This window comes from Neomonachus schauinslandi, chromosome 8 (genome assembly GCF_002201575.2).
Source record: "Neomonachus schauinslandi chromosome 8, ASM220157v2, whole genome shotgun sequence".
NCBI classification, from domain to species: domain Eukaryota; kingdom Metazoa; phylum Chordata; class Mammalia; order Carnivora; family Phocidae; genus Neomonachus; species Neomonachus schauinslandi.
Window position 1 is genome coordinate 78415791 of NC_058410.1, and position 27177 is coordinate 78442967.

At 33.6% G+C, this 27177-nt stretch overlaps 1 protein-coding gene and 1 pseudogene across 1 annotated transcript in view; both read left to right on the top strand.

The window, feature by feature from the left end:
* Nucleotides 1-27177, top strand: part of LOC110583575 (pleckstrin homology domain interacting protein) — a 132964-nt gene that overhangs the window by 38841 nt on the left and 66946 nt on the right. The window contains exons 7-14 of the mRNA XM_044917665.1: nucleotides 10734-10955; nucleotides 11234-11334; nucleotides 15677-15747; nucleotides 17344-17444; nucleotides 17538-17578; nucleotides 18336-18434; nucleotides 19205-19358; nucleotides 19788-19922. Of these exons, the coding sequence (XP_044773600.1) occupies nucleotides 10734-10955; nucleotides 11234-11334; nucleotides 15677-15747; nucleotides 17344-17444; nucleotides 17538-17578; nucleotides 18336-18434; nucleotides 19205-19358; nucleotides 19788-19922 (924 nt within the window). The remainder of the gene's footprint in view (nucleotides 1-10733; nucleotides 10956-11233; nucleotides 11335-15676; nucleotides 15748-17343; nucleotides 17445-17537; nucleotides 17579-18335; nucleotides 18435-19204; nucleotides 19359-19787; nucleotides 19923-27177) is intronic.
* On the top strand, nucleotides 1193-1787 carry LOC110583677 (annotated as a pseudogene).

Genomic DNA, 27177 nt, shown 5'->3' on the forward strand with positions numbered 1-27177 from the left:
TTTAAGTAGAGAAATTTGTGACGGCGGACATGTTAAATTTGAGATTGTTAATCTATATAGCCAAATAGAAACATTCAAGAGGCATTGGAAGCTCGGGAAAAAATTAAGGCTAGAAGATTCAGCTTGGGAATCATGGAATATGGAAATTGTATTACCTCATATGTGTGTGACTGACTCTTAAAACAGGTGAAAGAAAAGGAGAGGAGTCAGTAATTGAGACTGAGCTGCTTAAGAGGCCAGAGAAAAATAAAAGAAATGGTGTCTTAAAAGACAAAGGATCAGTATTTTACAAAAGATGTAAACCTAAAGTAAATGAGAACTGAAAGGCATTTTTTGGACTTGTCGAGGCCATTAATAACATTGACAAAAAAACTTTTATTTTGGTGTTAGGGATAGTAGATTACAATGTACTGAGGAGGGATTGGGAATTGAAAAATGGAAGAGACTTAATGCAGACTACTCTTTCAAAAAGCTTTGACAATTAAAAAAAAAAGACTTTTCTGAAAGTAGAGTACTATCACTGAACGTCATACCTTCTGTTATATTTTATCTTCCTTTTATGTTGCAGTGAATTTGTTTAGATGTCTCTCTTTTAAGTTGTGAACTTTTTAATAACAGAGACTTTTTTCTTGAACCTTTTTAGGTCTGTAATGCCTCAGAGTACCTAGTGCATACATTAGGGGTACAACAAATGATGAATGAATCAACCAGTCAATTAGAGAGATAAAAATGAATAATGTTCTCTTTTGCGAGAAACTTAGAATCTTCTATTAGGGGAGATATATACATATGTCTATAAGACAAATTCCCCCCTTCTTGTATGCTTCTTTTACACTGGTCCTTTCTGTGCTTCAAACTTGCAAAGCCCATTTATGGCTTTGGAGCCTTTGTACTAGCTATTCCCTTAGCATGGAATTATCTTTTCCAAAATATGCCCCAGGCTGATTCCTTTATTAGCAGTCCTCTGTTGAAGCACTGCTTTCTTAGGGATTTTTTCCTGACTACCTTCCCTTCCCATACTCTACCATTGTTTATCCCATTTAGACACTTTACCATAGTTTTCTTGCAATATGTATCACTCTCTGAAATTATTATTTTTTAAAATTTGGCTTTTGTGAGCGACCGCACTTGGGCAGTGAGAGCCAGACAGGCACTGGGCGACTCTCTGCCTCACTGAGGAGAGTAATTAAACATGGGCAGAGGAGCTCCTAAGAAGCTGAGAGACAAAATATCATCATATGCGTTCTTTGTGCAAACTTGCTGGAGGAGCACAAGAAAAAGCACCCAGATGCTTCAGTCAGCTACTCCTCAGGGAGGCAGAAGGCTATGTCTGCCAAGCGAAAGAAATATTAGAAGACATGGCAAAGGTGGATAGGGCTCATTATGAAAGAGAAATGAAAACTTATATCCCTCCTAAAGGGGAAACAAAAAAGTCCAAGGATCTCAGTGCACCCAAAAGGCCTCCTTCAGGCTTTTTCTTGTTTTATTCTGAGTATCACCCCAAATCAAAAGAGAACATCCCAGCCTCTCCATTGGTGAGGTTGTAAATAAACTGGGAGAGACATGGAACAACACTGCTGCGGATGACAGGTAGCCTTATGAAAAGAAGGCTGTTAAGCTGAAAGAAAAATACAAAGAGGATATTGCTGTATACTGAACTAAAGGAAGGCCTGATGCAGGGGGCGGGGTGGGAAGGAGCCATCAAGGCTGAGAAAAAAAAAATAAAAGGAGTCATCAAGGCTGAGAAAGGCAAGAAAAAGCAGGAAGAGGAAAAGGATGAGGAGTAAGGCAGGGTTTTTTTCTTACCTATTAAGCATTTAACCTTCCTGTACACAACTCATTCCTTTTAAAAAAAAAAAAAAATTGAAAATGTAGGCTGTGTAAAATTTGTTTTTAAATTGTTGGTTGTCTTTCTTTGTATAGTTTACACACTGCCAAATGTATAGCCCTGTCCTGGTGGTATTTCCAGTAGCCACTAACTTTGCCTGGTGTACAGTATGAGGGTTGTAAATTGGCATGGAAATTTAAAGCAGGTTCTTGTTGGTGCACAGGAGAAACTAGTTTTGTGTGGGGATGGTAGTTTTGTCATCTTCAGTTGTCTCCAATGCAGCTAGTAGGAAATAATTGTTTTATTAATGGACTACCTCTCTGTAATTACAAAAGGAAAAAAAAAAGTTACAGCTGTGTTGTTGACACTGTGAATACTTCTAAGTAAATATAATTTTTTTAATTAAAAAAGGTAAGAGGGGCACCTGGGTGGCTCAGTTGTTAAGCGGCTGCCTTCGGCTCGGGTCATGATCCCAGAGTCCTGGGGTCGAGCCCCACATCGGGCTCCCCCCGCTTGGCGGGAGGCCTGCTTCTCCCTCTCCCGCTCCCCCTGCTTGTGTCCCTGCTCTCACTGTCTCTGTCTCTGTCAAATAAATAAATAAAATCTTTAAAAAAAACAAAAAAGGTAAGATAGAATTGGGGTTTTGTGATATCTTCTTAGTAAGTGTCATTAGGACAGACAGGGACCTTGACTGTCTTATTACCATTGACTAAAATAGGAACCCAGGAGTCTGTACTGATTAAGTAAATCAATAAGAAAGGAGGAAAAACTATTCTTTACTGTTGAATGTCAACTGATAATTGTAGAAAGAATGATGATTTGGCAACCATCATAGTGGTGGTTGATTCATTTGTATGTCATCAGTGGAGGCTAAGACTGGTAGAGGATTTTGTCTGAAGATCTTGGCCTAATCTTGCAATATGTTCCCACAAGATATTAATTAAAAGGGGGAATTGCAACTTTATAGGGGAGAAACTGTGGAAACACATGATAAAATTAACTTCACTAGTGGTGAGATGAGTTGACATTATGTGTCCTCTCAAGTGGTGCATTGAAAAATACGTCTGGTGGGATTCCTACCGAGACAATATGATTTAGGTCTGGTCATGAAGAAACAGTAAACGGACTGAGGCTTGGGGTCATCCTACAGAACTTAAGGTTTGTATTTATAAATTTCTGAGGACACAAAGCCTGAGGAAATATTCCAGATTGAAGGAGACTGAAGAGACAGTTTAACTAAAATGTAACATGTGTTGCTATATGGAATCCTGGGCCAAAAAGGAAAAGGAAACATTGTCAAGGTATTTGACAGAATTTGAATGGGGTCTGTGGATTGGGTAGCAGTTATATCAATATGGATTTCCCAGCTTATGTAGATGATGTCTTGTTTTGGGAGAAGTACACACTGGGATATTTAGAATGATGGGGCATCAAGTCTGCAGCCTGCTCTTAAATAGTGCAGAAAAAAATTAATGGTAATGGATGTGGGTTTTATATGGAGAGAAAGGAAGGGAAGAAAGGTGGTGATAGAGTAAATGCAGTGAATTCTTAATAGCTGATCAATCTGGGTCATGGAGATATTGAAGACATTGGTACTCTTCTTGAAACTCTCTAAGTTTGAAATTTAAAAAAGTGCATGGTGAGGGGGGCACCTGGGTAGCTCAATCAGTTAAGCGTCTGCCTTCGGCTCGGGTCGTGATCCTGGGGTCCTGGGATTGAGCCCTGCATCGGGCCCCTGGGAGCCTACTTCTCCCTCTGCCTGCCGCTCTCCCTGCTTGTGCACGTGCGCTCTGGCTCTCTTGCTCTCTTGCTCTCTCTCTGTCAAATAAATAAATAAAAATCTTTGTAAAAGTGCATGGGAGTTATAGTGAGTATTCAATAAGTTTGGTAATAATGAAAAGAAGAGCAAGAGTACAGTAATTTATAGGAAGATAAATTGTGAAAAACTGGGTCAAGGGGAAGGAGCTAGAACAGTAAACTTGATACACAAAGGTCTTTAAGGAGGATAGATAGAATTTCTAAGTAGATGAAGATGGGATGTATAAAGAGCAGTGTATTTTGGCCTGTTTAGAAAGATAGGTAAGTAGGTTCACCATGAACAGATTCTACTTTTCATTGTCAAGTATTTTGTCTGGTAAGAGTCTTGGTTAAGGAACAGAACTGGGTCCTAGAGGTACTTGATAAACCCTGGTAGCAGGAAAAGAGTGATGAATAGGGACTAGTTAGCCTTAGCCTCCCAAATAAATTGAGGGTTCATAAATTTGCAATGTTGTAGATTTAGTATGCATATCCTCTTTTTCCATGATAGTACTTGGTATCCTGGGAGCAGGATCAGAGCAGGTGATAATTACTTTGATACAGGTTAGTCATTGGTGGTTTAGTGGGTAAGAGTGACAAAATTGGGCATGTGTTGAAATGATTGATACTGAAGTTTAGGGTAATTTGTAAGGAAAATGAAACAGAGGTCTGATAGATTGGTAAGAAAGAAAATCTGTGGCCTCTTTTTGAAAAAAACATTGAACTAAATTTAAATTATAAGCACATTTTAGCTGCTTGAAGAGCAAGCTGCTTTTTAGCTTGAATAAGAAAATGACACATGATGTTTTCAACATTTAATTCTGTTTGTTCTAAAGACATCAGGAGTGAAATCTGACTCAAATCTGTGTAGTAGTATCAAGAAAAATTAGAATTCTCCTGGTTGATTTCTGCCAAGGAATGCCAGATTCTCCAAGATACTATAGGTCTAAATACCACATAATTTCTTTTTTTATTTCAAAGTAGTAATCTTTAGTTGGTCTATACAATTGATGCTTCTCTTTTAGCAGGGAAAGGTTTATTGATCTTTTTCCTTTTAAGGTCATGTGTATAGAAGTAACCTGCTGTACTGTTTCCCAAATGTATGCAGTTTTCTGCTTGCAGAAGTCAACCATTCTTTGGCATTTACTGTTCCATTCTGTAAAGTACTTTCTTCATCATTGAATAGTTCACATAATTGTCATTTCTAATCATGTAGCTTATATGATTAGTTTTTATTTTAAATAAGCAAATACGTAATTGTAAAAATAAGTAATTCAGTTAAGCCTTTAAAACTTGCCTTCCAGAAACTTAAATTTGGGGAGTGTAGACTTTAGTTTCTGCATAGAATTTAAGTGACTCAAAGCCCAGTATGTTACTAAAGTTGTTTCATAAAGTTTTCATAGCATTAGGTAGGACATTTTTTCCTAGATTTTAAAGAGAATTTTAATACTTAAGTCCATGACAAAGTAGAAAGCCATGTCACAGAGACCTGTGGAATTTTTCATTACCAGGATACGAAAGTCAGATGTGTACCAGACATTGCCTAGGCTTTACTTATGGAGAATGTCCATATTTGTTTTTTATCTATATTTTACCTCTTAAACTTTTTATTTTGATGAAACTTTGAAGTTTCCAAGAGGGATTCACAAAATAGGGTTTGTTGTTTAAAAAAAAATAGGAATTAACCCACAGTGTAAGAGATCTTGTTGCATGCTGGAAGGCTTTCCTTCCTTTGCTGTCACTATCTTCATAGTCTGCTTAATCCTTAAAAGTTTAAGAAAGAAAGAGAGCACAGAGGGAGAAAAAAAGAAAAAAACAATGATTCTGCTTCCATTTTCTTCCTCTGTCCTAAGTGACAGAGCACATTGATTATTTTAAAGGCATGCAGTTTTATTGTGTGTGTGGCTTCTTTAAGTGTGGACTTGGAATAAACAAATTTATAGGGTACTTCAAGCTAAATTCTGTTTAGGCAAATCTAAGTTTATTGAAGTCCCACTCTTTCTTACCAGGCCTTTTCATAAATAATACCTACACTGCTGTTTTTGCAGAATAGAGATAAGGTAATTGTTTTTGCTTCTTTGGCTTTATCCTTGCATTGACAATGATGTCTTCACATTAAAAAAAAAAAAAAAATCACTGAAAATTTGGTGTCACATTTTATTTGGGGACTTAAGTAAGCTAAAGCTATACATTCTTTTCGTTGTGATTTTTTTTTTCAGATTTTTTTATGCAAGCTTGACAAATGATAAAATTAATGAGCACACTTTCATAATAATTATGACAATTTTACATTATTGAAGAGTGAAACTAGTGATACACTGCTGTCTTATGTTTGCTTGGCGTTGAACACTAGTTTAATAATTTAAATTTGATTTAAAATGAATTCCAAAACATTTTCAGTTTTGCATCTGGCTCATAGATTTCTTCAAACTTAATTGTGGCTAAAAATAACTATGGTAACCAAGTCTTGTCTGCTTAAAATTCAGTAGCTGTCTCACACTGGGTTAAATCCAAACAGGTATCTAAAACCCTCTGTTAATCTTCCTCCGATAAAATCTTTCCAGCTTAATTTCTTGTTATTTCCACTTAAGGTGGAAATAAACTTCCAGCTTTTCTCACTTTTCCAGTCCTAAGAGCAATATTTAGATAATTGAAGAGAAATGATTACTCTGTTTTCCCCTAGGCATTGGAGCTTTGCTGAAAAAACTTGTCAGTTGTGGTTTTTCTAAAATCATGCTAATTTTAGCAGAACTTTCACTTTTGCTCACAGATTTTTTTCCTTTTTTCTTATTGCTCTTATTCCACTTTATTTCTGAACTTTATTCACTTTTTTTTGGCTCCTTTCTTTTGTTTCCCCCTTCTCCCATTTTAGGAAATAATCCTCAGATATTTGTTTTATTGTCAAGGTTAGGAATCATCTAATTTCTTTCCTGTTTACTTTAAAATTGTTATTTCTACAATACCTCTTTCTCCTTCATACATCTTAGAAGCCTATGTATTCCTCCTAGCCAAGGCCAACCCCCATGTCTATGTTGTTCATTATGTCCCTTTCACATTTACATAACATTGGTATTGGTTTTATTTTAGTGTCCTTAACACTTTTTTAACATCCTGATTGAAATACTATAATGTCTTGCTCTTTGGTTTGTTATTGACCTGACTTAACATTTGTGGTAGGCTTTGGAAAGAAAGTGCATCTGTTCAGGTTCTGCTCTACATTTTGTCTTTTTTTTTAAAAGAATTATTTCATCAATTTTTAATTTATCCTTCCACATTCAATTTAAACCCATGTATAGTGCTCCAAAAATGTTTTCCCAGTAAATTTAATTTTTCTTGTGCAGTCCTTTTCAGTCGATTGTTTATAGTGTATTTATATTTCTGATAGTCATTTTAAAAGAACTTAGTTGAATCTGTCAGATCATCTTTAGTTTCACATTCCCTTAAAAATAGTGATCAGAAGTATTGATGCATGAAATAGAAATTGTCTAAGGATGCTTTTGAGTTCTGTTTTAAATTCTGCCAAGAGCTCAGGGGAGTAGGAGTGAGGGTGGGGACAACATATTATTTTATAGGTCATGGAAGAGAATAGTGAAGAAAGATTTCCCTAGAAGGTCAACTATTTCTCTCCTGCAGTTGAATGGAAGGAAAACAAAGGTCAGTTGGAATAATACACACTTGGGGAAAATGTGCATAGTGTTGTTTTATTTTAGCACTTGTCTAAATAGAGAAAAATTATATTAAACTATATTAAATTGGTGAGATTACTAAGTAATAAAGTCAATACAAATATAATGGGACTTCTCGTTAGATTTTACTTGGTGAAAAGTCACTGAATGCTAATGTTAGATCACAGGTTGCTACTACTCTTCATTAAACCTGGCATTTTGGTTAAAAGGTGTTTGGTTTTTGTTTTTTTTTCCTGTTAACGTGATGTGAAACACCTTCTGTAGTAGAATATAAAGCAAATTCTTGTTCAAATACATAAGAACAAAATGAATTCTATCAGTATTGTGAAGCATAATGAGATGTCATGATTTTACTTTTTCATATATTCTACCAGTATTAGCATACTTAAAATTTTATTTTTGTTGTGAATTTATAAGCTTTATTTTATTTATTTTTTTAAGTAACCTCTGTCCCCAACTCGGGGCTCAAACTCACAGCCCCCAAATCAAGAGTCGCATGCTCTACTGACTGAGTCAGCCAGGCACCCCTATTTTTGTTGTGAATTTAGATCAGAGCCAAATACTGCCTTAATTTTTAGAAGATAAAGTGAATAAATTGACTTAATTTGTGGAATTTAAGGAGTTGAATAAATGAATTTAATAAATAAATAAATGCTTTAAAGCCATTTTTTTATTTAACAATTGCCTAATGCAATTCCCATGTGCCAAGTGGTAGGCAGATCAGCTTTCTGGAAATCATGGTCTATTACAGTTCCTTCTTCACTTTCCACAGATAGCCGCGATATAATCCTCATCCCTTTAATTCCCCAAAGTTATTGTATCCATCTCTTTTGCTCTTTCTTTTCTGTAATAATCTCAGTTTTTTCACTCATTCTCTCCTACCTGTACTACTTTTAACAACTTTCAGATGGCCTCTGACTTCCTATCCTAATTCACACTGATGCCAACAGGATCTTTGGAAAACAGAAATCTGATCCTGATACTGATCTTAATCTTAAGTTATCCCCATTATAAAACATCATTTCTTAGTATACCATAAAAGGTCCTTCACAGTCTTTCCCTAACTTCATCCTCATGCCTTTACTTCTCACTGTGTTAGCATACAGACTACTTGCAGTTCTCATATTCACATTTTCATGCCTTTCATCAGACTTCTCTTTAGCAGCCATATGGGATGTTTCTGTAATAGTAAGAATATTGCTAAAGTAAAAGTAAGAATACTACCACCAACAAAAGCAGTGGTTATAGTCCATAGCTCTTACCCTATGCCAGGCACTCCATCCTCACTTACTCATTTTGTTTTTGCAACAACCTTGTGAGATAGGGATAGAAAAGAAATCTGAGGTATAGGAAACATGTAACTTGCCCAATGTTAACGTTAAACATGTAGAAAGTGGTCAATGACAGGTCATGAACTGAGACATTTGATCCTGCAATCTGTGCTCGAGGCTACTACACTACATTGCCTCTTCATGCGTAAGACTTTGTCCAGACATCACTGCTTCTGGATTCTTTTCCAGATCCAGATCCTTTTTCTTCACTTCTTAGGACAAACACACTGCTCCCTGGTTTGGATCTTTTCTGATTAACAGTATAGCACTTTGGACATGTTATTGCATTTATACTCTTCTGCCTTGCTTCCTGAGGACAGGAATACTGTGTCTTTGCATCTCATCTTTGTATCTCTGGTGTTTGGCATGTATTTAATCTCAAGGCAAATGAATAAATGAGTGCATGAATAACTGAATTTTAAAGGTAGAAGGAACCTTAGGGATCATCCAGTTAACCTTGTTTTATAGATAAAAAACTGAGAGTAAATGAATGTGATAATACCAGATTTTAATGTAGATAATTTACCAAAGTTAAGTTCTATCACTAGTCTTTAGTGGTTGATAACCCACTTAATTTGCTTCAAAGCTCAGTCAGAAGAACGTGAGTTAATTGAAAGTATTCTAGGTAGTATTGGCAAAATCTGGTTTAGGATAAACATGTTCTGTTAATACTGTGTGGTCGTATCAGTATGAAGGCAATAACACATCTGCATCATTTGCTTCTGTGGATCTTCTAACCACTTTCTAATGTCAGATTTAAGAGTTTTTTGTTTTGTTTTTAAGATTTAGATTGGGGGCGCCTGGGTGGCTCAGTTGGTTAAGCGACTGCCTTCGGCTCAGGTCATGATCCTGGAGTCCCGGGATCGAGTCCCACGTCGGGCTCCCTGCTCAGCAGGGAGTCTGCCTCTCTCTCTGACCCTCCCCCCTCTCATGCTCTCTATCTCATTCTCTCAAATAAATAAATAAAATCTTTAAAAAAAAAAAAAGATTTAGATTGGAAGGTTGTAACATGCCACCTTTGAAACCTGTTGATAAGTTTGCATCTGGGAAATGGGTATATGAGGCTAGTGATACTGTTCTCTACTTTTTTGTGTATTTAAAACCTTTTAAATAATGAACAGTAGGAGGAAATAGGGAGAGTTTGGTAAGAGAGTATAAATTTACAAAACATAATAGAACCTAGAAGTTCTAATCTCTTTTTGATTATGTGAAATTCAAATGTTTATTTGTAAATATAGGTATTCATAGAAAACTTTTTGTATCTTTTATAGTTTCTTTCTGAGCTTATGCTATTACAGCAGAGTAAACATGTAATTTAGGGGGCGCCTGGGTGGCTCAGTCATTGAGCATCTGTCTTCAGCTCAGGTCATGATCCCAGGGTCCTGAGATCAAGTCCCGCATCGGGCTCCCTGCTCCGCGGGAAGCCTGCTTCTCCCTCTCCCACTCCCCCTGCTTGTGTTCCCTCTTTTGCTGTGTCTCTCTCTCTGTCAAAAAATAAATAAAATCTTTTTTTAAAAATGTAATTTAGGTATTTTTATTGACTTCATACAGATAAAATTAATTTTTTTTTGAAAACTGGCTTTAGTGATTTTATATGTAATATATTTAGCTGAAGATCACCGATGGGAAATTCATATATATTGTTTTTAGCTTCCTAGGAGAAAAAACCCCAAATTAGCTTACTTTCATTTCTGTATAACATAATAACATAGACAGGATTAGTCACTATTGTCTATTACTTTTGTTCTACTATTGTAATTTTGTTCTGTTACTTCACAAGTTCAAATTCTTTCACAAGATCCCAGATAGAGGTTACCATGGCTGCTGGGTAGAGATCATATGTAAACATTTTTGTTAACATCCTACTTCTCCTGTTAGATTGGTGGACACACAGGCATTTTTTATAAGTGAATAATTTAATAAAAATAGCCTTGTATGGAGGAAAATTCCTGAAACAAGTATTTCACACTTTAGTATTTAGAAATGTAATTGTTGGGAAGTGGACATTAAAGATACAATTTCTTATATCTGTTCAGAATTTGAATGAAAATTTAGAGAGTTAATTCCATTAATACACATTTTTATTTTAAGGGTTCTGATGACTGTCTTGTGAAAATCTGGGCAACAGATGATGGGAGATTATTAGCTACTTTAAGAGGACATGCTGCTGAAATATCAGACATGGCTGTAAACTATGAGAATACCATGATAGCAGCTGGAAGTTGTGATAAAATGATCCGAGTCTGGTGTCTTCGAACGTGTGCACCTTTGGCTGTTCTTCAGGGCCACAGTGCATCTATAACATCATTACAGGTAATTGTTTTAATCCCTGTAAAAGCCTTGATTATAATTTAAATTTTAAGTCACTTTTATAATCCCTTGTAATAAAGCCAACTAAAATGAAGAAAGGAATATTTCTTCTTTCTTCATAAATACATGGACTTTAAAAAACATTGTAGTCATGACCTTCATTAATTCTGGATGTTTTCTAACTCTGTTTTGTAGTTGCTATTTATATGGTAAAAAGTGGGTTTATTTTTGGATTATGTCACTCTTCTTATAAAGATATTTTTTCTTCATTTGTTTTTCAGTTCTCACCATTGTGCAGTGGCTCAAAGAGATATCTGTCTTCTACTGGGGCAGATGGCACTATTTGTTTTTGGCTGTGGGATGCTGGAACCCTTAAAATAAAGTCAGTTGCTCTTTTATTTCATAGAATTAATTGTTTAATGGTTAAAATTACAATAGTATAAAGTAGTCAATAATAGGAAATTTATTTATTCTCCTTGAGTAAGTAACAAAAATGCATTCACTGACCTCATGTCCGTCCCCCCCTTTGTTTTTTCATGCTTCAGAGAAAGTTTCTCATGTTAACATGTTTGGGGTTTTTTTTCTTTTTGCTAGCCTTAGCTGTTTCCTTCAGAACATACTTGTTTTATTGCCACTCCTTTCTGTATGCAGCATAGTTTCATCTCAGTAGCTCCTTCTGGTGTTGAGAACATAATCTTAGGAGTTCCTAAGGCTGTTCTTTTAGAAGAATTGCAATTATTTCTGCCATTGCATCTACAAATTTTAGATTTTATTGTAGATCTCAGGAAACTTAGGAAAACCAATTGATTACATTTTCACAAAATTACATCAAGGTGGATAGATGCATCCTTCTTCACCCATCCCACAATAGCATCTTGCATTTGTGCTTTCTCTTGTATTAATATCTTGGTTTATTAAAACAAGTTGGCTAGACAGTATTATTTTTTGATTAAAGACAGTGAGGCAAAAAAAAGGTTAAACAACGTTCCCATAATTAAAAGTTTTTAAAAATTGGCAAGGCCAGCATTAGAACAATACTTCCCTGCCTGTTGGTCCCATGCTATCTCTGCCATGCCACCTCTCAAGTGGGTGTAGTAGGGAGAGGAAGTGCTGCGTTTTGCCCCATAGACAGTCAGTGAATGGGGAAGTAGTGCATCCAGTGGTTCTGCAGTGTCAAAATGGTCATCTCTGTGTTCTCATGGTAGAACATCATTCAGATTAGAAGGTATATCTCAATAATTCTATGTGACTTCTATTTATAAATTATAAACCGAAGTTGAATAATTTGTGAATGTCTTTATTATTTTAAAACAGTAGCGTTTACATAAGCTTCATGAATATTAACATTCCTGGAGAGTGCTTCTTATGGCAGGGCATTAGGAGGCCATGGAGGCTAGAGTAACATAATAAAACAAACTACTTCATTTGAAAAAAGGATTCTGATCAAAGATGTTCTTTGGAGAAAGCAAATTGATTTCATTTTAGTTGCATTCTTAATATTTAAAATATTAAAGATTTTCTGTAGGCATTTAGGTAAAAGTTTAAATTTTACTGATGTGTATGGACAATAGCAATAATTAATTGTTCTTTTCCTTTGAGTATATTTTACCTCCTAATGGACCAGATTGGGATACCATTGTCTTTTCATTTTTGTTTTTGTAGAGAAGAAAAACGTGACTAACTCAAATGTTTTTACAAAATTAAACTCTCACTTTGTGCTTCTTGAGGATTACATTGCTAAGTACAATAATATTTATCTGGATTCTTGAGAAGTGAGTTATTCCATATAAATGATTTTTTTTTCCAGAACCTTTACATAGATGCACCCATTAACCAACTACCCTAACCATTTTTTTTCACATAAATGTGTTTTTTAATGTAGATGTAAGTAGAGAAATGTATATAATTTTCTGCTAGTTTTTTCCTTAACATTTTATCATAGTTATTTATAATAATTTTAATAGCTGCATTATGTTCCACTGAGTTGTTATTCCATACTTTGCTTCGTGATTTTCCTGTTTTTGGACATACAAGTTTTTTCTGGTTATTTAGAGGTAGTATTCTATTTGTTGTTATTATTGTCCCTTAAAAGCTTTTAATCTAAAGTCAGGCATAAAGGAGTAACTTTTTCTTAGTTATAGGCTTTGGGATACCTATCTTCCTTTCCATTTTTACTCATGGCTGATAACTGCCAAAAATTTTGGCAGGATGTAGATTGTTATACGGGTTTTAATTACTGATCAAAGGCAAAAATTGTATTGAGCTGTAATGCTTTTGTGTAATCTGATGGGGAGGTGCCTTCAGCAACCCAGTCTGCATTAATTGAGAAAATCAGTTCTATTAGTAAATGAAACCTATTTTGGAAACCCAAGTCTCTTGATGAATTTGCTTTTATACAGTGTTTATGTATATGGTAACAGCTCCCACTAATAAAGATGCTACTTCGTAGTTGAGAAGCTCCGGAGTGGCTGGGTAATTTGGAAGCTGGCTGAAGAGATCTCTGATTGGAGAAAGCTGTCCAAGCATATTTAGATTAGATGTGAGGGGAGAATGGGAATCCTAAAATATACAGATGATAATAATGATTATAAAATTTTATTAAGCACTAGTCTGCCAAGCTTGTACTAAACACTTTACATTTGTCATCTCGTTAATCTTTATGACAACCATATGAAGAAGGTATACAAATATTGTCTTTAGGACAGATGGGAGAGAAAACTGAGGTGGATACTGGAAGTATACTGTTGGAACCCCCTCTCAACCACTGTACCAGACTAAAAGCAATTACTCATTGATGGACTATCTAGGACTGGTTGAAGTAAATTAAAATACTAATAATACTAATACTTATTGAGTGTGCTAGGCACAGTACTAAGCACTCTTTGTGGATTAAATTCATTTAATTATCTCAGTAACTCTTAAGATTATGTTTTGTTTTTACTCCCATTTTACAGATGAGGAGAATGAGGTACAGAAATGTTAACTTGCCTAAGGTCATACACCTGATAAGTGGCAGAGCTGGAAATTGAGCTCAGAGAGTCTGAATCCATGGCCTTATCTTATCTTAAAATACTTCCTCAAATGTGAACTTAAAAATAAATTATTTGCACCTGTGTATCTGTTTTTTCCCTTTAAAAATATTAAAGTCCATTTAAAATGGCATCTGTATGAATATTTGCATATTTTGATTATAAGTTCCAACCAAATGGTTGCTTAACACTTACATGAATGATTGTGCCAAAAATGAACAAAAATGTAGTTAGGATCCATAAGATATTAATGAAAGTAGTGCATTTAGTTGCCTTTATAATTTCAGATTAATTCACTTGAATTACAGTTACTTTAATTTTACTCTGAATAATTGTTTAGGTTGTAAGAATGTTTTAATAACTTTCTATTTCTCCAAGCTGTCTATTCATGCTCAGTTATGTCAGATCCTGTGACTAAGAAAAATTGTTATGTCACATTAAAAAATTTATTTATAGGGGCGCCTGGGTGGCTTAGTTAAGTGACCAGCTCTTGGTTTCAGCTCAGATTGTGATCTCAGGGCTCCATAGCTGGGACACTCTCTCTCTCCCTGCCCCCCCCACTCTGCCCCATCTCCCTGCAAATGTGCACACATTCTCTCTCTCTAAAATCTTTTAAAAATCTGTTTATAAATTTATTAACTAAAAGAATTTTTAACAAATACTCCTATTGTGTTCTGTATCAGTAAGAAAGATTGTTCTTGTTCCGAATATATAACTGATCATAAATATTTTGTAGTGTTTTCCTTATATGATCACAAAACTGAAACCACTCTATATTCAGTTGCTATGGATTGTAGACGTTATGCAGTGCACTTTGGTTGAGGCTGTAATTATTTTTGAATTTTTCTCCCCTGATAACCTGAGAAAAACTAGGTCAAAATGTATGTTAAGTAGGGCTTTAAATAAAATCACTGTATTGGAGCATTACAGATATAGTGTATATTTACTGGAGCTGGTATGGTGTAAAATCTATAATTTTTCATTCTTTAGTATCGTTGAGTGTAACAAACATTTAATGTCAGTAGTGTAAATATAAGACATCTGTAACACAATTATACAATTAAGGTAAATATATTTGAGTGTAGATGACTATTTTCTGTAGATGACTATTTTGAATGAGCTTTATAGTTGACATAAGATTGAAACAGTCTTCAGATTTTCACTAGGATGAGTGTAAGATTCTTTGTGGAGTCTTAAAAGGTGTATTTCGGCACATCAGACAATAAACAGGGAAATGTTTAATTAACAGTGTCTAATATTGAAAAAGTTTGTTACCTAAACCTGATGGTACACATATGCCACAGGAGGCAGCACCTATTTTGCTAGTGTGTTCATGTTTATAAATGACTTACTTTTCTAATGTATTTGTGCATTGCTATTGTACTGTATGAAAAACTGAGACCCCCCCCCCCCCAAAAATTTGACTAATTACTACATGTCTGGTGTGACGGTGGCTTTGGGAGTGTTTCATGTGTGGATCAATGTGTAATCAGGAGCTCCTATAAAATCTATAGAGTTGCCATAAAATCTGCTAATCACGACACATCATGATTTCCAACTTATTTTTTAGGAAGGGAGCCATCTCTTGCTTCTTATTTAATTTTGTCTTTCTGTAATTATTTTTTTGAACAGCTCATTTTTGGTCTTGCTGATCCCTTTGGGGATATTTTTAATTGTTTATTTTTTGTATTCTAGTCCAAGACCTGCTAAATTTACAGAGCGCCCTCGGCCTGGAGTTCAAATGATCTGTTCTTCTTTTAGTGCTGGTAAGATTTTTTTCTCCCTAATTTTCCACTTAAAATTGTACATTAGAAAGCTTTTAGTGGAACACATAAAATTTTGGAAAAATATTTGCTGTTGTAATATAAATCATATTCACATACATATACCAGGGGATGGTCATAAATTAGGGATATTTGAACTTTGCTAGAGTTATTTTATGTATTCACATGACTAAGAATTTTCTTTGAGACCATAATGCTCTGGTAGGAGAGAAAAAAAGTTTCAGAATTGACTCTGTTAAAGAATAGATCCTTGAATAGTTATCTCATTGGAAGAAAGGTATTTTAGATATGTTTTATATTTTCATGGAGTTTGGAAGTATCCTGTAGCTAAGTGGAATTTGATTGCTATTTGTAAGTCTTTATTAATTACTTTGCTCCAATTCTTCTTTGCTTTTTGAAAGGTAGCTATATAGCAATGCTGATAACCCCAATTATGAGTTTATGCAGTAGCATTTTATTTTTTTATTTATTTTTTTTAAAGATTTTATTTATTTGACAGAGAGAGACATAGCGAGAGAGGGAACACAAGCAGGGGGAGTGGGAGAGGGAGAAGCAGGCTTCCCACGGTGCAGGGAGCCCGATGTGGGGCTCGATCCCAGGACTCTGGGACCATGACCTGAGCCAAAGGCAGACGCTTAACGACTGAGCCACCCAGGCGCCCCTGCAGTAGCATTTTAAATGGATATATCTTTTTAAACAAATTATAATTTGAATATTTGAAATAATGAGAAAATGAAATGAAACATCAATAGATTTAATACCTAATGTTCCTAATACCAGTTCCTTCCACATTTACCTCCAGTTTTACTTTTCATTTCATAGTTGTGGATAGTAGTAGTATCTCAACAGGATTACAAACTAATGACATAAATCTGTTTTTGCCATATTAATATCCAAACATGTTTAATTTCTCACTTCTAGATTTCCACTGCTACTGCCATGAAGACAATTTTCCTTTTAGTAATAACGCAATTATAGGCACTATCCATGATTTCAGAGTACTCTCTAAGCAGTTATATACAGCACTGTTTTCAGCACTGTGGGAGAGTATTGATTCCAAGGATAGAGGATAAATTACATATATAAATAATTATAATGCAAAGTAAAATGTATGTGCTACGAGACAAAATCATAAGAGTTCAGAGGAAAGCAGGCTCATTCAATTGCAGAATTGTGAAGATGACCTACTGAAGAAATTGGGCCCTAAAAGTTTGATAGGATTTTAACAGATAGGAAATGTGGCAAGAGAGGGACTTAAGCAGAGTTAAAGGACATGTTTTCTAGGGAGGGTGACTGCCAATTTTAACATAAAATTATGTAATCACTTAGTGAAGTCATTTGTAATAGAAATCTTCTGTAAGTATTGAAAATTTCATCCTAGTTAAAGTGGTGTTTGTAAACTTTTAAGTTCATTAAGTTCAGGTTTAGATGTATTATATACTTAAGATAAATATGAAGTGTTTTAGAATAAAATGTTAATCATCAGTGCATATCATGGTAATATTGCTTGCATTTTATTTAATTTTCAAAGATCTTAAAATTATGTTTTACTCATAAATGTTTGCTGTTATTCCTCAGGTGGAATGTTTCTGGCCACAGGAAGCACAGATCATATTATTCGGGTTTATTTTTTTGGATCAGGTCAGCCAGAGAAAATATCAGAATTGGAGTTCCATACTGTAAGTACTGGTAAAAAGAATTAGATTGGAACAATTTAAATGAATCTAATAGTTTATATTCAGGATTCTCTTTTTTTATCTGCTTATATGTAGGACAAAGTTGACAGTATCCAGTTTTCCAACACTAGCAACAGGTAAAATAATTATTTTTGTTTGTAAATTTAATTCCAATTTAAAATTTTCAAATAAAGACATTTCTTGTAGTCAGATTTTAATTAGAATTATATACAAACTAGCTGCCTAAAATGAAGGTCTTGACCAGTTATACTAAAAAGTGACTATAGCCTGAGCACATCTTTGTTTTATTTGTATTAATATTAGTTAATTTGTCCACTTTTAATAATAGGGACTTTTATCCACCCTTTATATTTTCTATGTATGTCAAAGTGTAGGGTAACTTTTAGTAGAGTTTTGAAATGTATCACAATGTAATATTTGAGGCAGAACTATTTATTGATAATAAGCTTAAATGATGTACAAATTTTCCCAGGTTCTTATTTTAAAATGAAAGAAAGCTATTTATAAACACTATTTATAAGTCAAATTCTTTAATATTGAGAGGAAAATCAGTATTTTTCCATTGGAAAATATTGATTCTATTTGTAAGGTAGTAAATAGTAGCCTTGAATCACTGTTGAATGTTATTTTGAGACCTAGCCACCTAGCCAAACACATTAGAATGTATGTGTATAAAATTTTAAAAGCCCATAAAGTTGCAGAAGTTCTTAGTTTTACAGAGAATATCTGACAGAGTAATCTTTAACTGTATTAGAATGCTGTGTAAGTAAAGATGAATGCTCTCTTTTAGTATTTTGAAAAACATCTCTGGGAAAACACATTTTAGTTAAGTACATGTGGTTTTTTGTGGGGGTTGGGCTTCCTTTAATACAGATTTGTAAGTGGGAGTCGTGATGGGACAGCACGTATTTGGCAATTTAAACGAAGAGAATGGAAGAGCATTTTGTTGGATATGGCTACTCGTCCAGCAGGGTAAGAGATCAAATTTGAAATATTACATAGATAAAGGTAGATCATTTAAAGTATGCTATATTATAGGTTGGTGTGACTCTCAGCCTGTAAATCATATGTCGTAATCCATGTAAAAATGATTACTTTTCTATAATAATTAGTGCTGTTGGAGATGGAAAGAGGATATTTCTGAAATTATTTTTTGCCAAAAATATGAGAAGATCTGCATGAATTACTTTTTTTTAATTCAGTTTGTTAAGGAGATGATAGTACTGTAGGAATATTTGTAAGTTTTGTTAGTTTTCTTCAGAAAGTGGGACATACTGTATTGTTCATCTGTCAGAGAGAGATGATGTAGTATGTCACAGAGGGATGATACAGTATATCTAATGGTTTTCTCCAGCCATGAGAAATTATATTTCACCTTATAACTGTTATTTTGGTTTTAGTATTTAATAAGTTAACTCTAGGGCATGATAGCAGCAGTGAAAGATGGAGAGTGAGCAGCCATGGCACAGAACTCTTGGATCCAGATAGAGTTAATTGATAACATGTTCAAGGTCATCTATTACTAAAGGCTTAGGAGTGCTGAAATCCTGGATTTGCTGACTCAGTGCAGTGATTTTTGCCCTCATTCTTTGTTGATTCAAACTATTAATTACTCTTAAGTGATAGTTATCCATGTAATGAATATAAATATAAATTATAAGAAAACACATTTAAGTTTTTGTCATGCTGGTATTTTAATACATCATATCAGTGTAAACAAATACTGCCTCCATCACTTTCAGCCAAAACCTTCAAGGAATAGAAGATAAAATCACAAAAATGAAAGTAACTATGGTAGCTTGGGATCGACATGACAATACAGTTATAACTGCAGTTAATAACATGACTCTGAAAGTTTGGAATTCTTACACCGGTCAACTAATTCATGTCCTGATGGTGAGAAAAAAAGACTCATTTTTATTTGGCATAATGAAGCTAATTATAGAATGGACTATTTTCATTGAGAAGTAAAGTCTTTTATAAGAAGTTAGCTTAAAAATCTGGCTAGATGGATAACAGGTCTTTGTGGGAGATTAGAAATAATTTTAAAATGTAGTTAAACTGGTTTGGCTTGGAACTCTAGATCCTTGCTGTTATTTAGTGTGTAGGGCTGCATCAATATTATTCTCAGGTTTCACCAAATGATAGCAAAGCCTTGATTGGTGGTATTAGCTCAGCTTCATTATTATACATTGATAAATTTGAAGATTTTTGCTACTTCATTAATTCTTAGATTTCAAATTCTAGAAGTGTTGCCATACTGATGCTTGATTGAATTTCCTTTTTTTGAATTTATAATTCTTTTCCACTTCAAAAATATTTCAGGGTCATGAAGATGAGGTATTTGTCCTTGAGCCACACCCATTCGATCCGAGAGTTCTCTTCTCTGCTGGTCACGATGGAAACGTGATAGTGTGGGATCTGGCAAGAGGAGTCAAAATTCGATCTTATTTCAATATGGTAATTATCAGTCTCTTCATTTTATAGCTGTTAAAGATTTGGGGACTGCTTGCAGGTACTCTGCATATCACAAAGGAAATCCATTTAGGAATCTGTTTAGACACTATTTTGCCTGTAAGTTTCAAAAAGAGTTCTGTATTGTACACTTAAGTTAAATTTAAAAGAAAATTGTGTGTATTACAATACAGTTATATTGGTGATAACTAATTTGGTTTTTAAAGTAGTTTTAACAGTGGTACTTGAGAAACTCGCAAGTACGAAGATACAATATAGATAAAAATTTTGAAAAACCATGTGAAGAAATTCTAAATATTTGTATTGTGTTATTGTACTTCAAAAGCCCTCTTGTACAACAGAAATTGATTCCAGTACACCCATTTTACTTATTTTTTAAAGTTTTATTTATTAAGTAATCTCTACATCCACGTGGGTCTCAACCTCATGACCCTGAGATCAAGAGTCTCATGTTCTTCCAACTGAGCCAGCCAGGCACCCCCCTCCTAATACACCCATTTTAAAATTAAAGGCATTCTTGTCTTTTATCAAATTATATTATGTAAGATACTTATTGTGTGCAAGCCCTTTCCCCTCTACATTTTGCTTCTAAGTAGATTTTTAGTATGTATTGTTGAGTATTGGAATTGCAGTGGTTTAATATCACATACAGATTATTGTGCAGTGGTACCATGTCTGTGTAACCACTATATGAACTATAAAGTTTTCCTCAAATACTGCTGTTTATACAGTCACGTATTTTTAAATCTGTTTCCTATATATCAGGGATACCTTTCAACAAAATAAAAAAAGAAAAACTTGTATTTCTACTATTTCAGAATCTTTAGATTTTTTTTTAAAAATCAATTACAGAAACCTCTAGTAATGAATTATGAAGCATTACAATGAACAGTGTGTGCACATTTTGCAAAAGAAAAATTTCAAAAGTGTCATTTGTGAAATACAGTGGTTTGTGAAAAAATTTCATGAAAGTGATACTATACTTGATTGATAATCATAGTAAAGTTACTTCTACGTAGTAAGAAGTAATTAATAAGATCAGTTAGAGGGAGGAGTAAGAAGATAGAATTTTCATTAGTGAAGGAATTAAGTTGGCTGTCTTTATGGATGCCTTAGTGTACATAAGGTAAGAACAAAGATTTGTCCAATTCTTATTTTTTAAAAAAGATTTAATTATTTGGAGTACAATTTTAGTGACAGACGGATTTCCTTAGTGATATGTGTATAGAGGAGATTTTTTTTAAAGCAAATACTTAAATATGCTGGTAAAGAATTCTTTTTCTATCCTTGTGTTTCTGGTTTGCTCCTTTTTGGGACATCTCTGTTTAAAAAAAATATTAGTTATTTCTCAATTTGTCTTTATAGCTTCAAAAGAAAACAATTTGTGGCCTATACATATATTAGTGACTTTTTTTTTTTAGTAATTTCATATTTTTAAAAGGCATTGGTGTGTTAGTAGAGTGAAGGGAAAGTTTTCTCTCGTACTTGAATACTGCTTTCACCTTTAAGCTACAAAGGTGAATTTTTCCTCGTCAGGTAAGTTGATCACACTAATATTCCACCTTATGTTATAGAAATTGGAATACATTGAGATTGAAGTGATTTGCTCTTAGACCATCACAAATTCGTGATATAGCCAGGAATAGAAGTCAGCTATATTATATGTATGTTCTTTGAAATGAGCTAAGGGATTAGTTACATTACTGTCATAAAAATTGTTTTAATAAGAGTTTTAGATAAAGATATTTTTCCTGTTCCAAGAATAAGAGAAAAGCCTCTAAAGGGCAGAAGAAACAGCTTTATGTAATAAGTGGAATTGGATCGTGTCCTTAGAATATTCAAACTGAGAAAGACAAAACATAGACTAAAAAGGATTAAAAATATATCCTGCATTTAAAAAAAGTAGAAAATGAACTATACTTTATCTAATTAAAATAAGGATCCTCCTTTTAATTTTTTGCAAGATTTTTAATGACTTCCAAAATACTTCTACGTATTACCTCATTTGGGTCTCATGAAAACTTTGTAATATAATCAGGTAGATTTTATTATTACTGGTTTTATGAATGGAGAAACTGTACAGAGATGAATTGCTTTGCCCAGGTTTACCTAGGTCACACAGCTCTTACACGGGGACTTGGGGTTTAAACCCGTATTTTTTTTGTCCGTTGTTACTGTGTTCTTAATGCTAACTCTAGTTAATGGTTGGACGTTGTACAGCTAACTTCCAATTCTCCCTAGTTAGTGATATGTCACCAGGAGAAAATGTTTTTATAATGGTATTAACTCTTAGTAGATCTTTTGAGATCTTATAATTTAGCTTGATGATTTTTTTTCTATCTGTCTCTAATTTATAAGTTATCTAAGTGCCCTTTTTGTTTTTTGCTTTTTTGTTCATTTTGTTGTTTTATCTATGGACAGATGGAAGATAAAGCATCCAGCAGTGCTGTTAAGAAAATAAAAACAGTTTGAGGGGGGAGTAGAAGCTTGTGTTCACTGTACGCTCTCCTGACTGTTGAATTTTGGTTATAGTAGTTAAAACTATTTGGCTCTGTATAGCAAACCAGTAATTTTTTGAGTTACTAAAATACCATAAAAGTTGGAGAAGTAAAAATTCAAACCCTGATATTAAATTGTGTTAGTAATCAGAAGTTCAACTTAGTAAATATTTTTTGAATGCTCTGTAGAGGGACTAGTTATAGTGCCTTGGAAGATTTAAGGATAAATAACTCTAGTGGAATACTCCCTGTTTAGACTAGAAATGGTAAAAGTTTAGATGAATTATTATTAAGACTAAGTAATATTTCATATGAGTTTTAAAATCAAAGCTTATAACATGAATAAATAAATTCCCCATTAAATAAACCTACAGCCAGAAAGTAAGGCATATAAGCTGCCTTTAAAATAACAAAAATTTGATATATAAATTCTTTAAAATACAGGTTATCAAGTATATTTTGAAAATACTGCTTTACTATTGGTTTTTCTTTTTATAATAATTAGATTTTCCACTTGAAATTCATAATACCTTTGCAAGAAATAAGAAAATCATGTAACAATTATTTTGTTTTAATCAGCATATTACTGTACCTTTCTTACCTATTACAAAAATTAATTGAAATTTTAGAAATTACCAAAAATTCTGTATCATCGAAAAGCCTTTCACAGGTGAAAAGTTAAATTTTGTTTGATATATAGTAATTTTTAAAATAAATTTTAATAAAAAATTATTGATACATTTAATAAATTTAAAACATGATACATTGATATATTAATATTGCACTGATATTCATCATTCTGGTAATATTCAAATTCTTTTTTTCCTGTATCAAACCTTGACTTATACTTTTTAAAAATCTGACACTTTATTTTAGGACCACCTAAATTTGTAAACAAGGTTTGCAATTAAGAATTGTGATAAAGATTTAATTCCTTGTTTGCTTACATAATCCCCTAATTATTTAATTTCAAAATCTAATAAATAGATTCTCAACTTGCTAGTACTATTGTCTAGAAAAAGTGATGGAGTTACTTTATCTTTACTGCTAGATTTCCTCTTAATAGAGGATCTGAATGATAGAGGGGTAGGTGTTGGGTTTGCTTTTGTTATATACAAGAAGTATATGACAAGTGAGATGATACAACACAGCATAAAGTGGAATAGGCAATGTATGTTCCCTGCTCCCTCCCCACCATTGTTTCATCTTTAACTAAAAATAATCTTAAAATAAACTTTTAATGGCATTTGCTGGAAAAGTACATAAGGTGGAAACCTTGAACCTTTCTTCTTTTTTTTGATGAACCAGAGAATGAAACTAAAGAGAATATTGTAGAGAAGATTATGATAAGACAGCTTTATTATTTTTTAAAACACATATATATAAATTCCAGCCCTTAAGCTTTCTTTATCAACAGTCCTCTAAAAACTATGTCAGTTACTCATATTATAGCTGAACAGTCTTTATATAACTTAAGTATTCAAGATAAAAGTATATTTAGATATTTTGTTGAAGGCAGATAGTATATATTAAGAGTATTCCAAACTATTCAGATATAGTGCAGCAAGCCTAGTACAGCTTTGAGAGTTGTTCTAAACTCTAGTTTAAAGGCTCTGAAATTTCAGTTAAATGTTAAAAGGCAGATAAATTATTCTCAGAAATAACTTGAAAATGTGTGCAGACTCTCTGAAGTGAATTTGAAGGATTTTGTGATATTCCAGTTCCCTGAAAGAGGTAGGCAAGTTTGGGAGCTTAAATATAACCATAAATGTTCCTTAATGCAAAGTTGTTTTATGGTTCTTTTTCCCTTAAATTAACACAGGATAGCTAAGTTTTAACTCTAAGTTTAAATGAATAATAAATTAATTTGAAAAGAGACTTTCAAATTTCTTAGTTAGTAGGACATTTGATTATTAGTAAGTAAAAGATGTTTGGAGTGGGATTTGTAGACCCCACATTAATTGCTTTCCTCATGTTTCTGGCACTTTTGCTTTTGCTTTATCTTTCCTGTTCCCTTTTTTTCTCTATTATTCTAGCTGTGTTTATGACTCCCTCTTTTTCCATATCTTTCTGTTTCTGTCATGTTACTCAAAGCTGTAGTTTATTGCCTCTTGTCTGGTTTTGATTTTAATTGAAGAGTACAGTGTCTCCTTCTAGAAGGCAATTTTACTGAATTTGAGTTTTGCTTTACTTCTGTTGTTTCATGAGTAAATTCCAAATAACAATTTTTATTTAATTAAAATTTTCCTTATTTTTATAATTAACCTTTCTTTTACTTGAGATTTTTAAAAAATGTTCCAGTGTCCACTAATCCAGAACAATATATTTCTCCTTGCAACGTTCCAAACAAGCAGAGGCTGCCAATCCACCACTCAGAATTTTTGCACATGCATACTTCTGACAATATGTTCTCAGTGTGACCTCTACTTTAGTTTTAGACAATTGTAGCTGCATATATCTAGGAAAGGCAGAAAGAGAAGCTCAAAATAGTAATCTCATATCGTGTTCTCTTGTGAATCAAGATTTCAAGATAAATCTTTCTCTTTCTCTCCTTCTCCTTCCTTTTTTTGCTTTCATCCTTCCATCTCTTTTATTACCTATCTCTCATCATCTAACAAGATGCCATATATCTGCACTCTATGTTAAAAGGATTCTTTGATGCTTCCAGTCCTTGTTTCAGCCTCTCTGGGTAAGGAATTACCTTCAATCTTCTGAGTATGAACTGTAGTTATTGTCACTTTCAGGTTTCTGGGGTTCTTTAGTTTCTGTCTGTCTCTTTCTCATCTTTGGTATCAAAAACATATCTTAAAATTTGTTGCCATGAATGTGAGTTTGTCTCTGTATCTTGTCATCTTGTATTATATTTAGTGAATTACTTCATGTAATTCTTTGACATGGTCTATGAGTTACTATCACAAGGGTGTTTGAGATTTGGTAGTTCTGCAGGGAAATTTGTACAATTCTACAGAATGTAAACATACAGGTGAAAGACACTTCGATTAAGCAAATATTTGAGTGTTTGTTTTGTGCATAAGGACAAACATGGGGACCACAAGGAAGAATAAGAGATGGTCCTTGTTTTTAGCCAGCAGTGGTAGCATGGCATATGAGAAAAGATAATTGCTATATCTGAAGCTGGAGGGATCACTTCAGGGTGGATGGTCAGAAAAAGTTTTTTTGAGGAGGAAGAACTAAAATTGTGTCTTGAAAAATAAAAATTGAGTCGGTAAGAAAGATACTTAATTTTATAAATAAGAGGAATATTATAAATAAGGAAGTAACAAATGTTAAGATGTGCAGAGAGTAATTTAGAATGTTTGGAATAGATTTTGAAGAGATTTTGATAAGATGAAAAGTATATAAGTTGAGGTGGATTGTTGATGTAAAGAGTATCTTTACTGAATAGTAACAACAACTTATGTTGTCTTGTTAGTGTAAAGAGTAGTTAACATAGTGGGATTTTTGGCAGATTATATTTACATTTTAGAAACAAGGGAACAAAGGAATAAGTTTGATTGCCAGCAATAGTATTTCAGGTACAAAGTTGAATAGGTTGGGGAATAACTACTATTATCAGTGAAATCACAATGAAAATGTATAGGGGTTGGGTGGTAGGAAATTTGTGAAAGAAAAATATATGTGTATAGGACTTGGTATTTTGTGACTGATAGAAGGATTAGGGCTGGATAATGACAGAAGATTTAATAATTGAAATTAAACTGATTAAATTAATGTGTGTAGAGTATTGTATTAAAAAATATTAATGGAAATATGAGTGATGTGAAGAAAAACTGATTTTTTTAGTTCATCTTTTATCTGTTTATTGTGATGTAGTGTTGGATGACCTGTGTGGAAATGGCCAGGCAACACTTGGAGATAGAATACTTGGAGGGGCTAGGAGTGAAAAGAGATGTTGAAGTCTTCCATGTAGAATGCTGTTTACCTCATGGAGATAGAGGAGTGTGGAGGGCTTAAAACTAAACTTTTAGAAGTAGTCATATTTAGCAAATGGAGACGAGATCAAAATCTCTAGAGAATATGTTAGAAAGGTACCATGCTAATACCATGTTAGCGGACAAAGGAGGAGAATAGATTACAAGGAGGACTGATTAATATTACTGCATCCCTCAGTGAAATTAGAATATGGGTAAACAGAATGCTGTTAAATTTGAAGATGAGTTATTTTGATAATAAATGTTCTTTTGATGAAAATTAGAGCTGATTCTTCAAAATCACTTTTATATATCTGTTGGTTCTATCAAGCCAGTTACAGCAGTTTCCTTTTTTACACAAATTTACTTACCTTGGCACTACTTAAATAGCTATCTTTAATTCATATGTAATAATGTTAACTATAAATTAAAGAATCTTCAATATTAAAGGAAACATTCATTTACTAAAGGTCTTTCAGAGTAATTTGATGACATCCAGACTATTAGAGTGGATAACTTCCCTTAAGATAGATTTTTTGTTTACACTGTAACTATCATAATGATTAGAAAATGGCAAAAGCATATTTTAATCATATATATGACAGTGTCTGTCTTCAGTATCTAGTGTATTTTCTTAATTAAGTTTATTTCTCCCCATGTAGATAAACTTATAAAGTTCTTTATACAGGGGCGCCTGGGTGGCTCAGTCGTTAAGCGGCTGCCTTCGGCTCAGGTCATGATCCCAGGGTCCTGGGATCGGGCCCCGCATCAGGCTCCCTGCTCGTCAGGAAGCCTGCTTCTCCCTCTCCC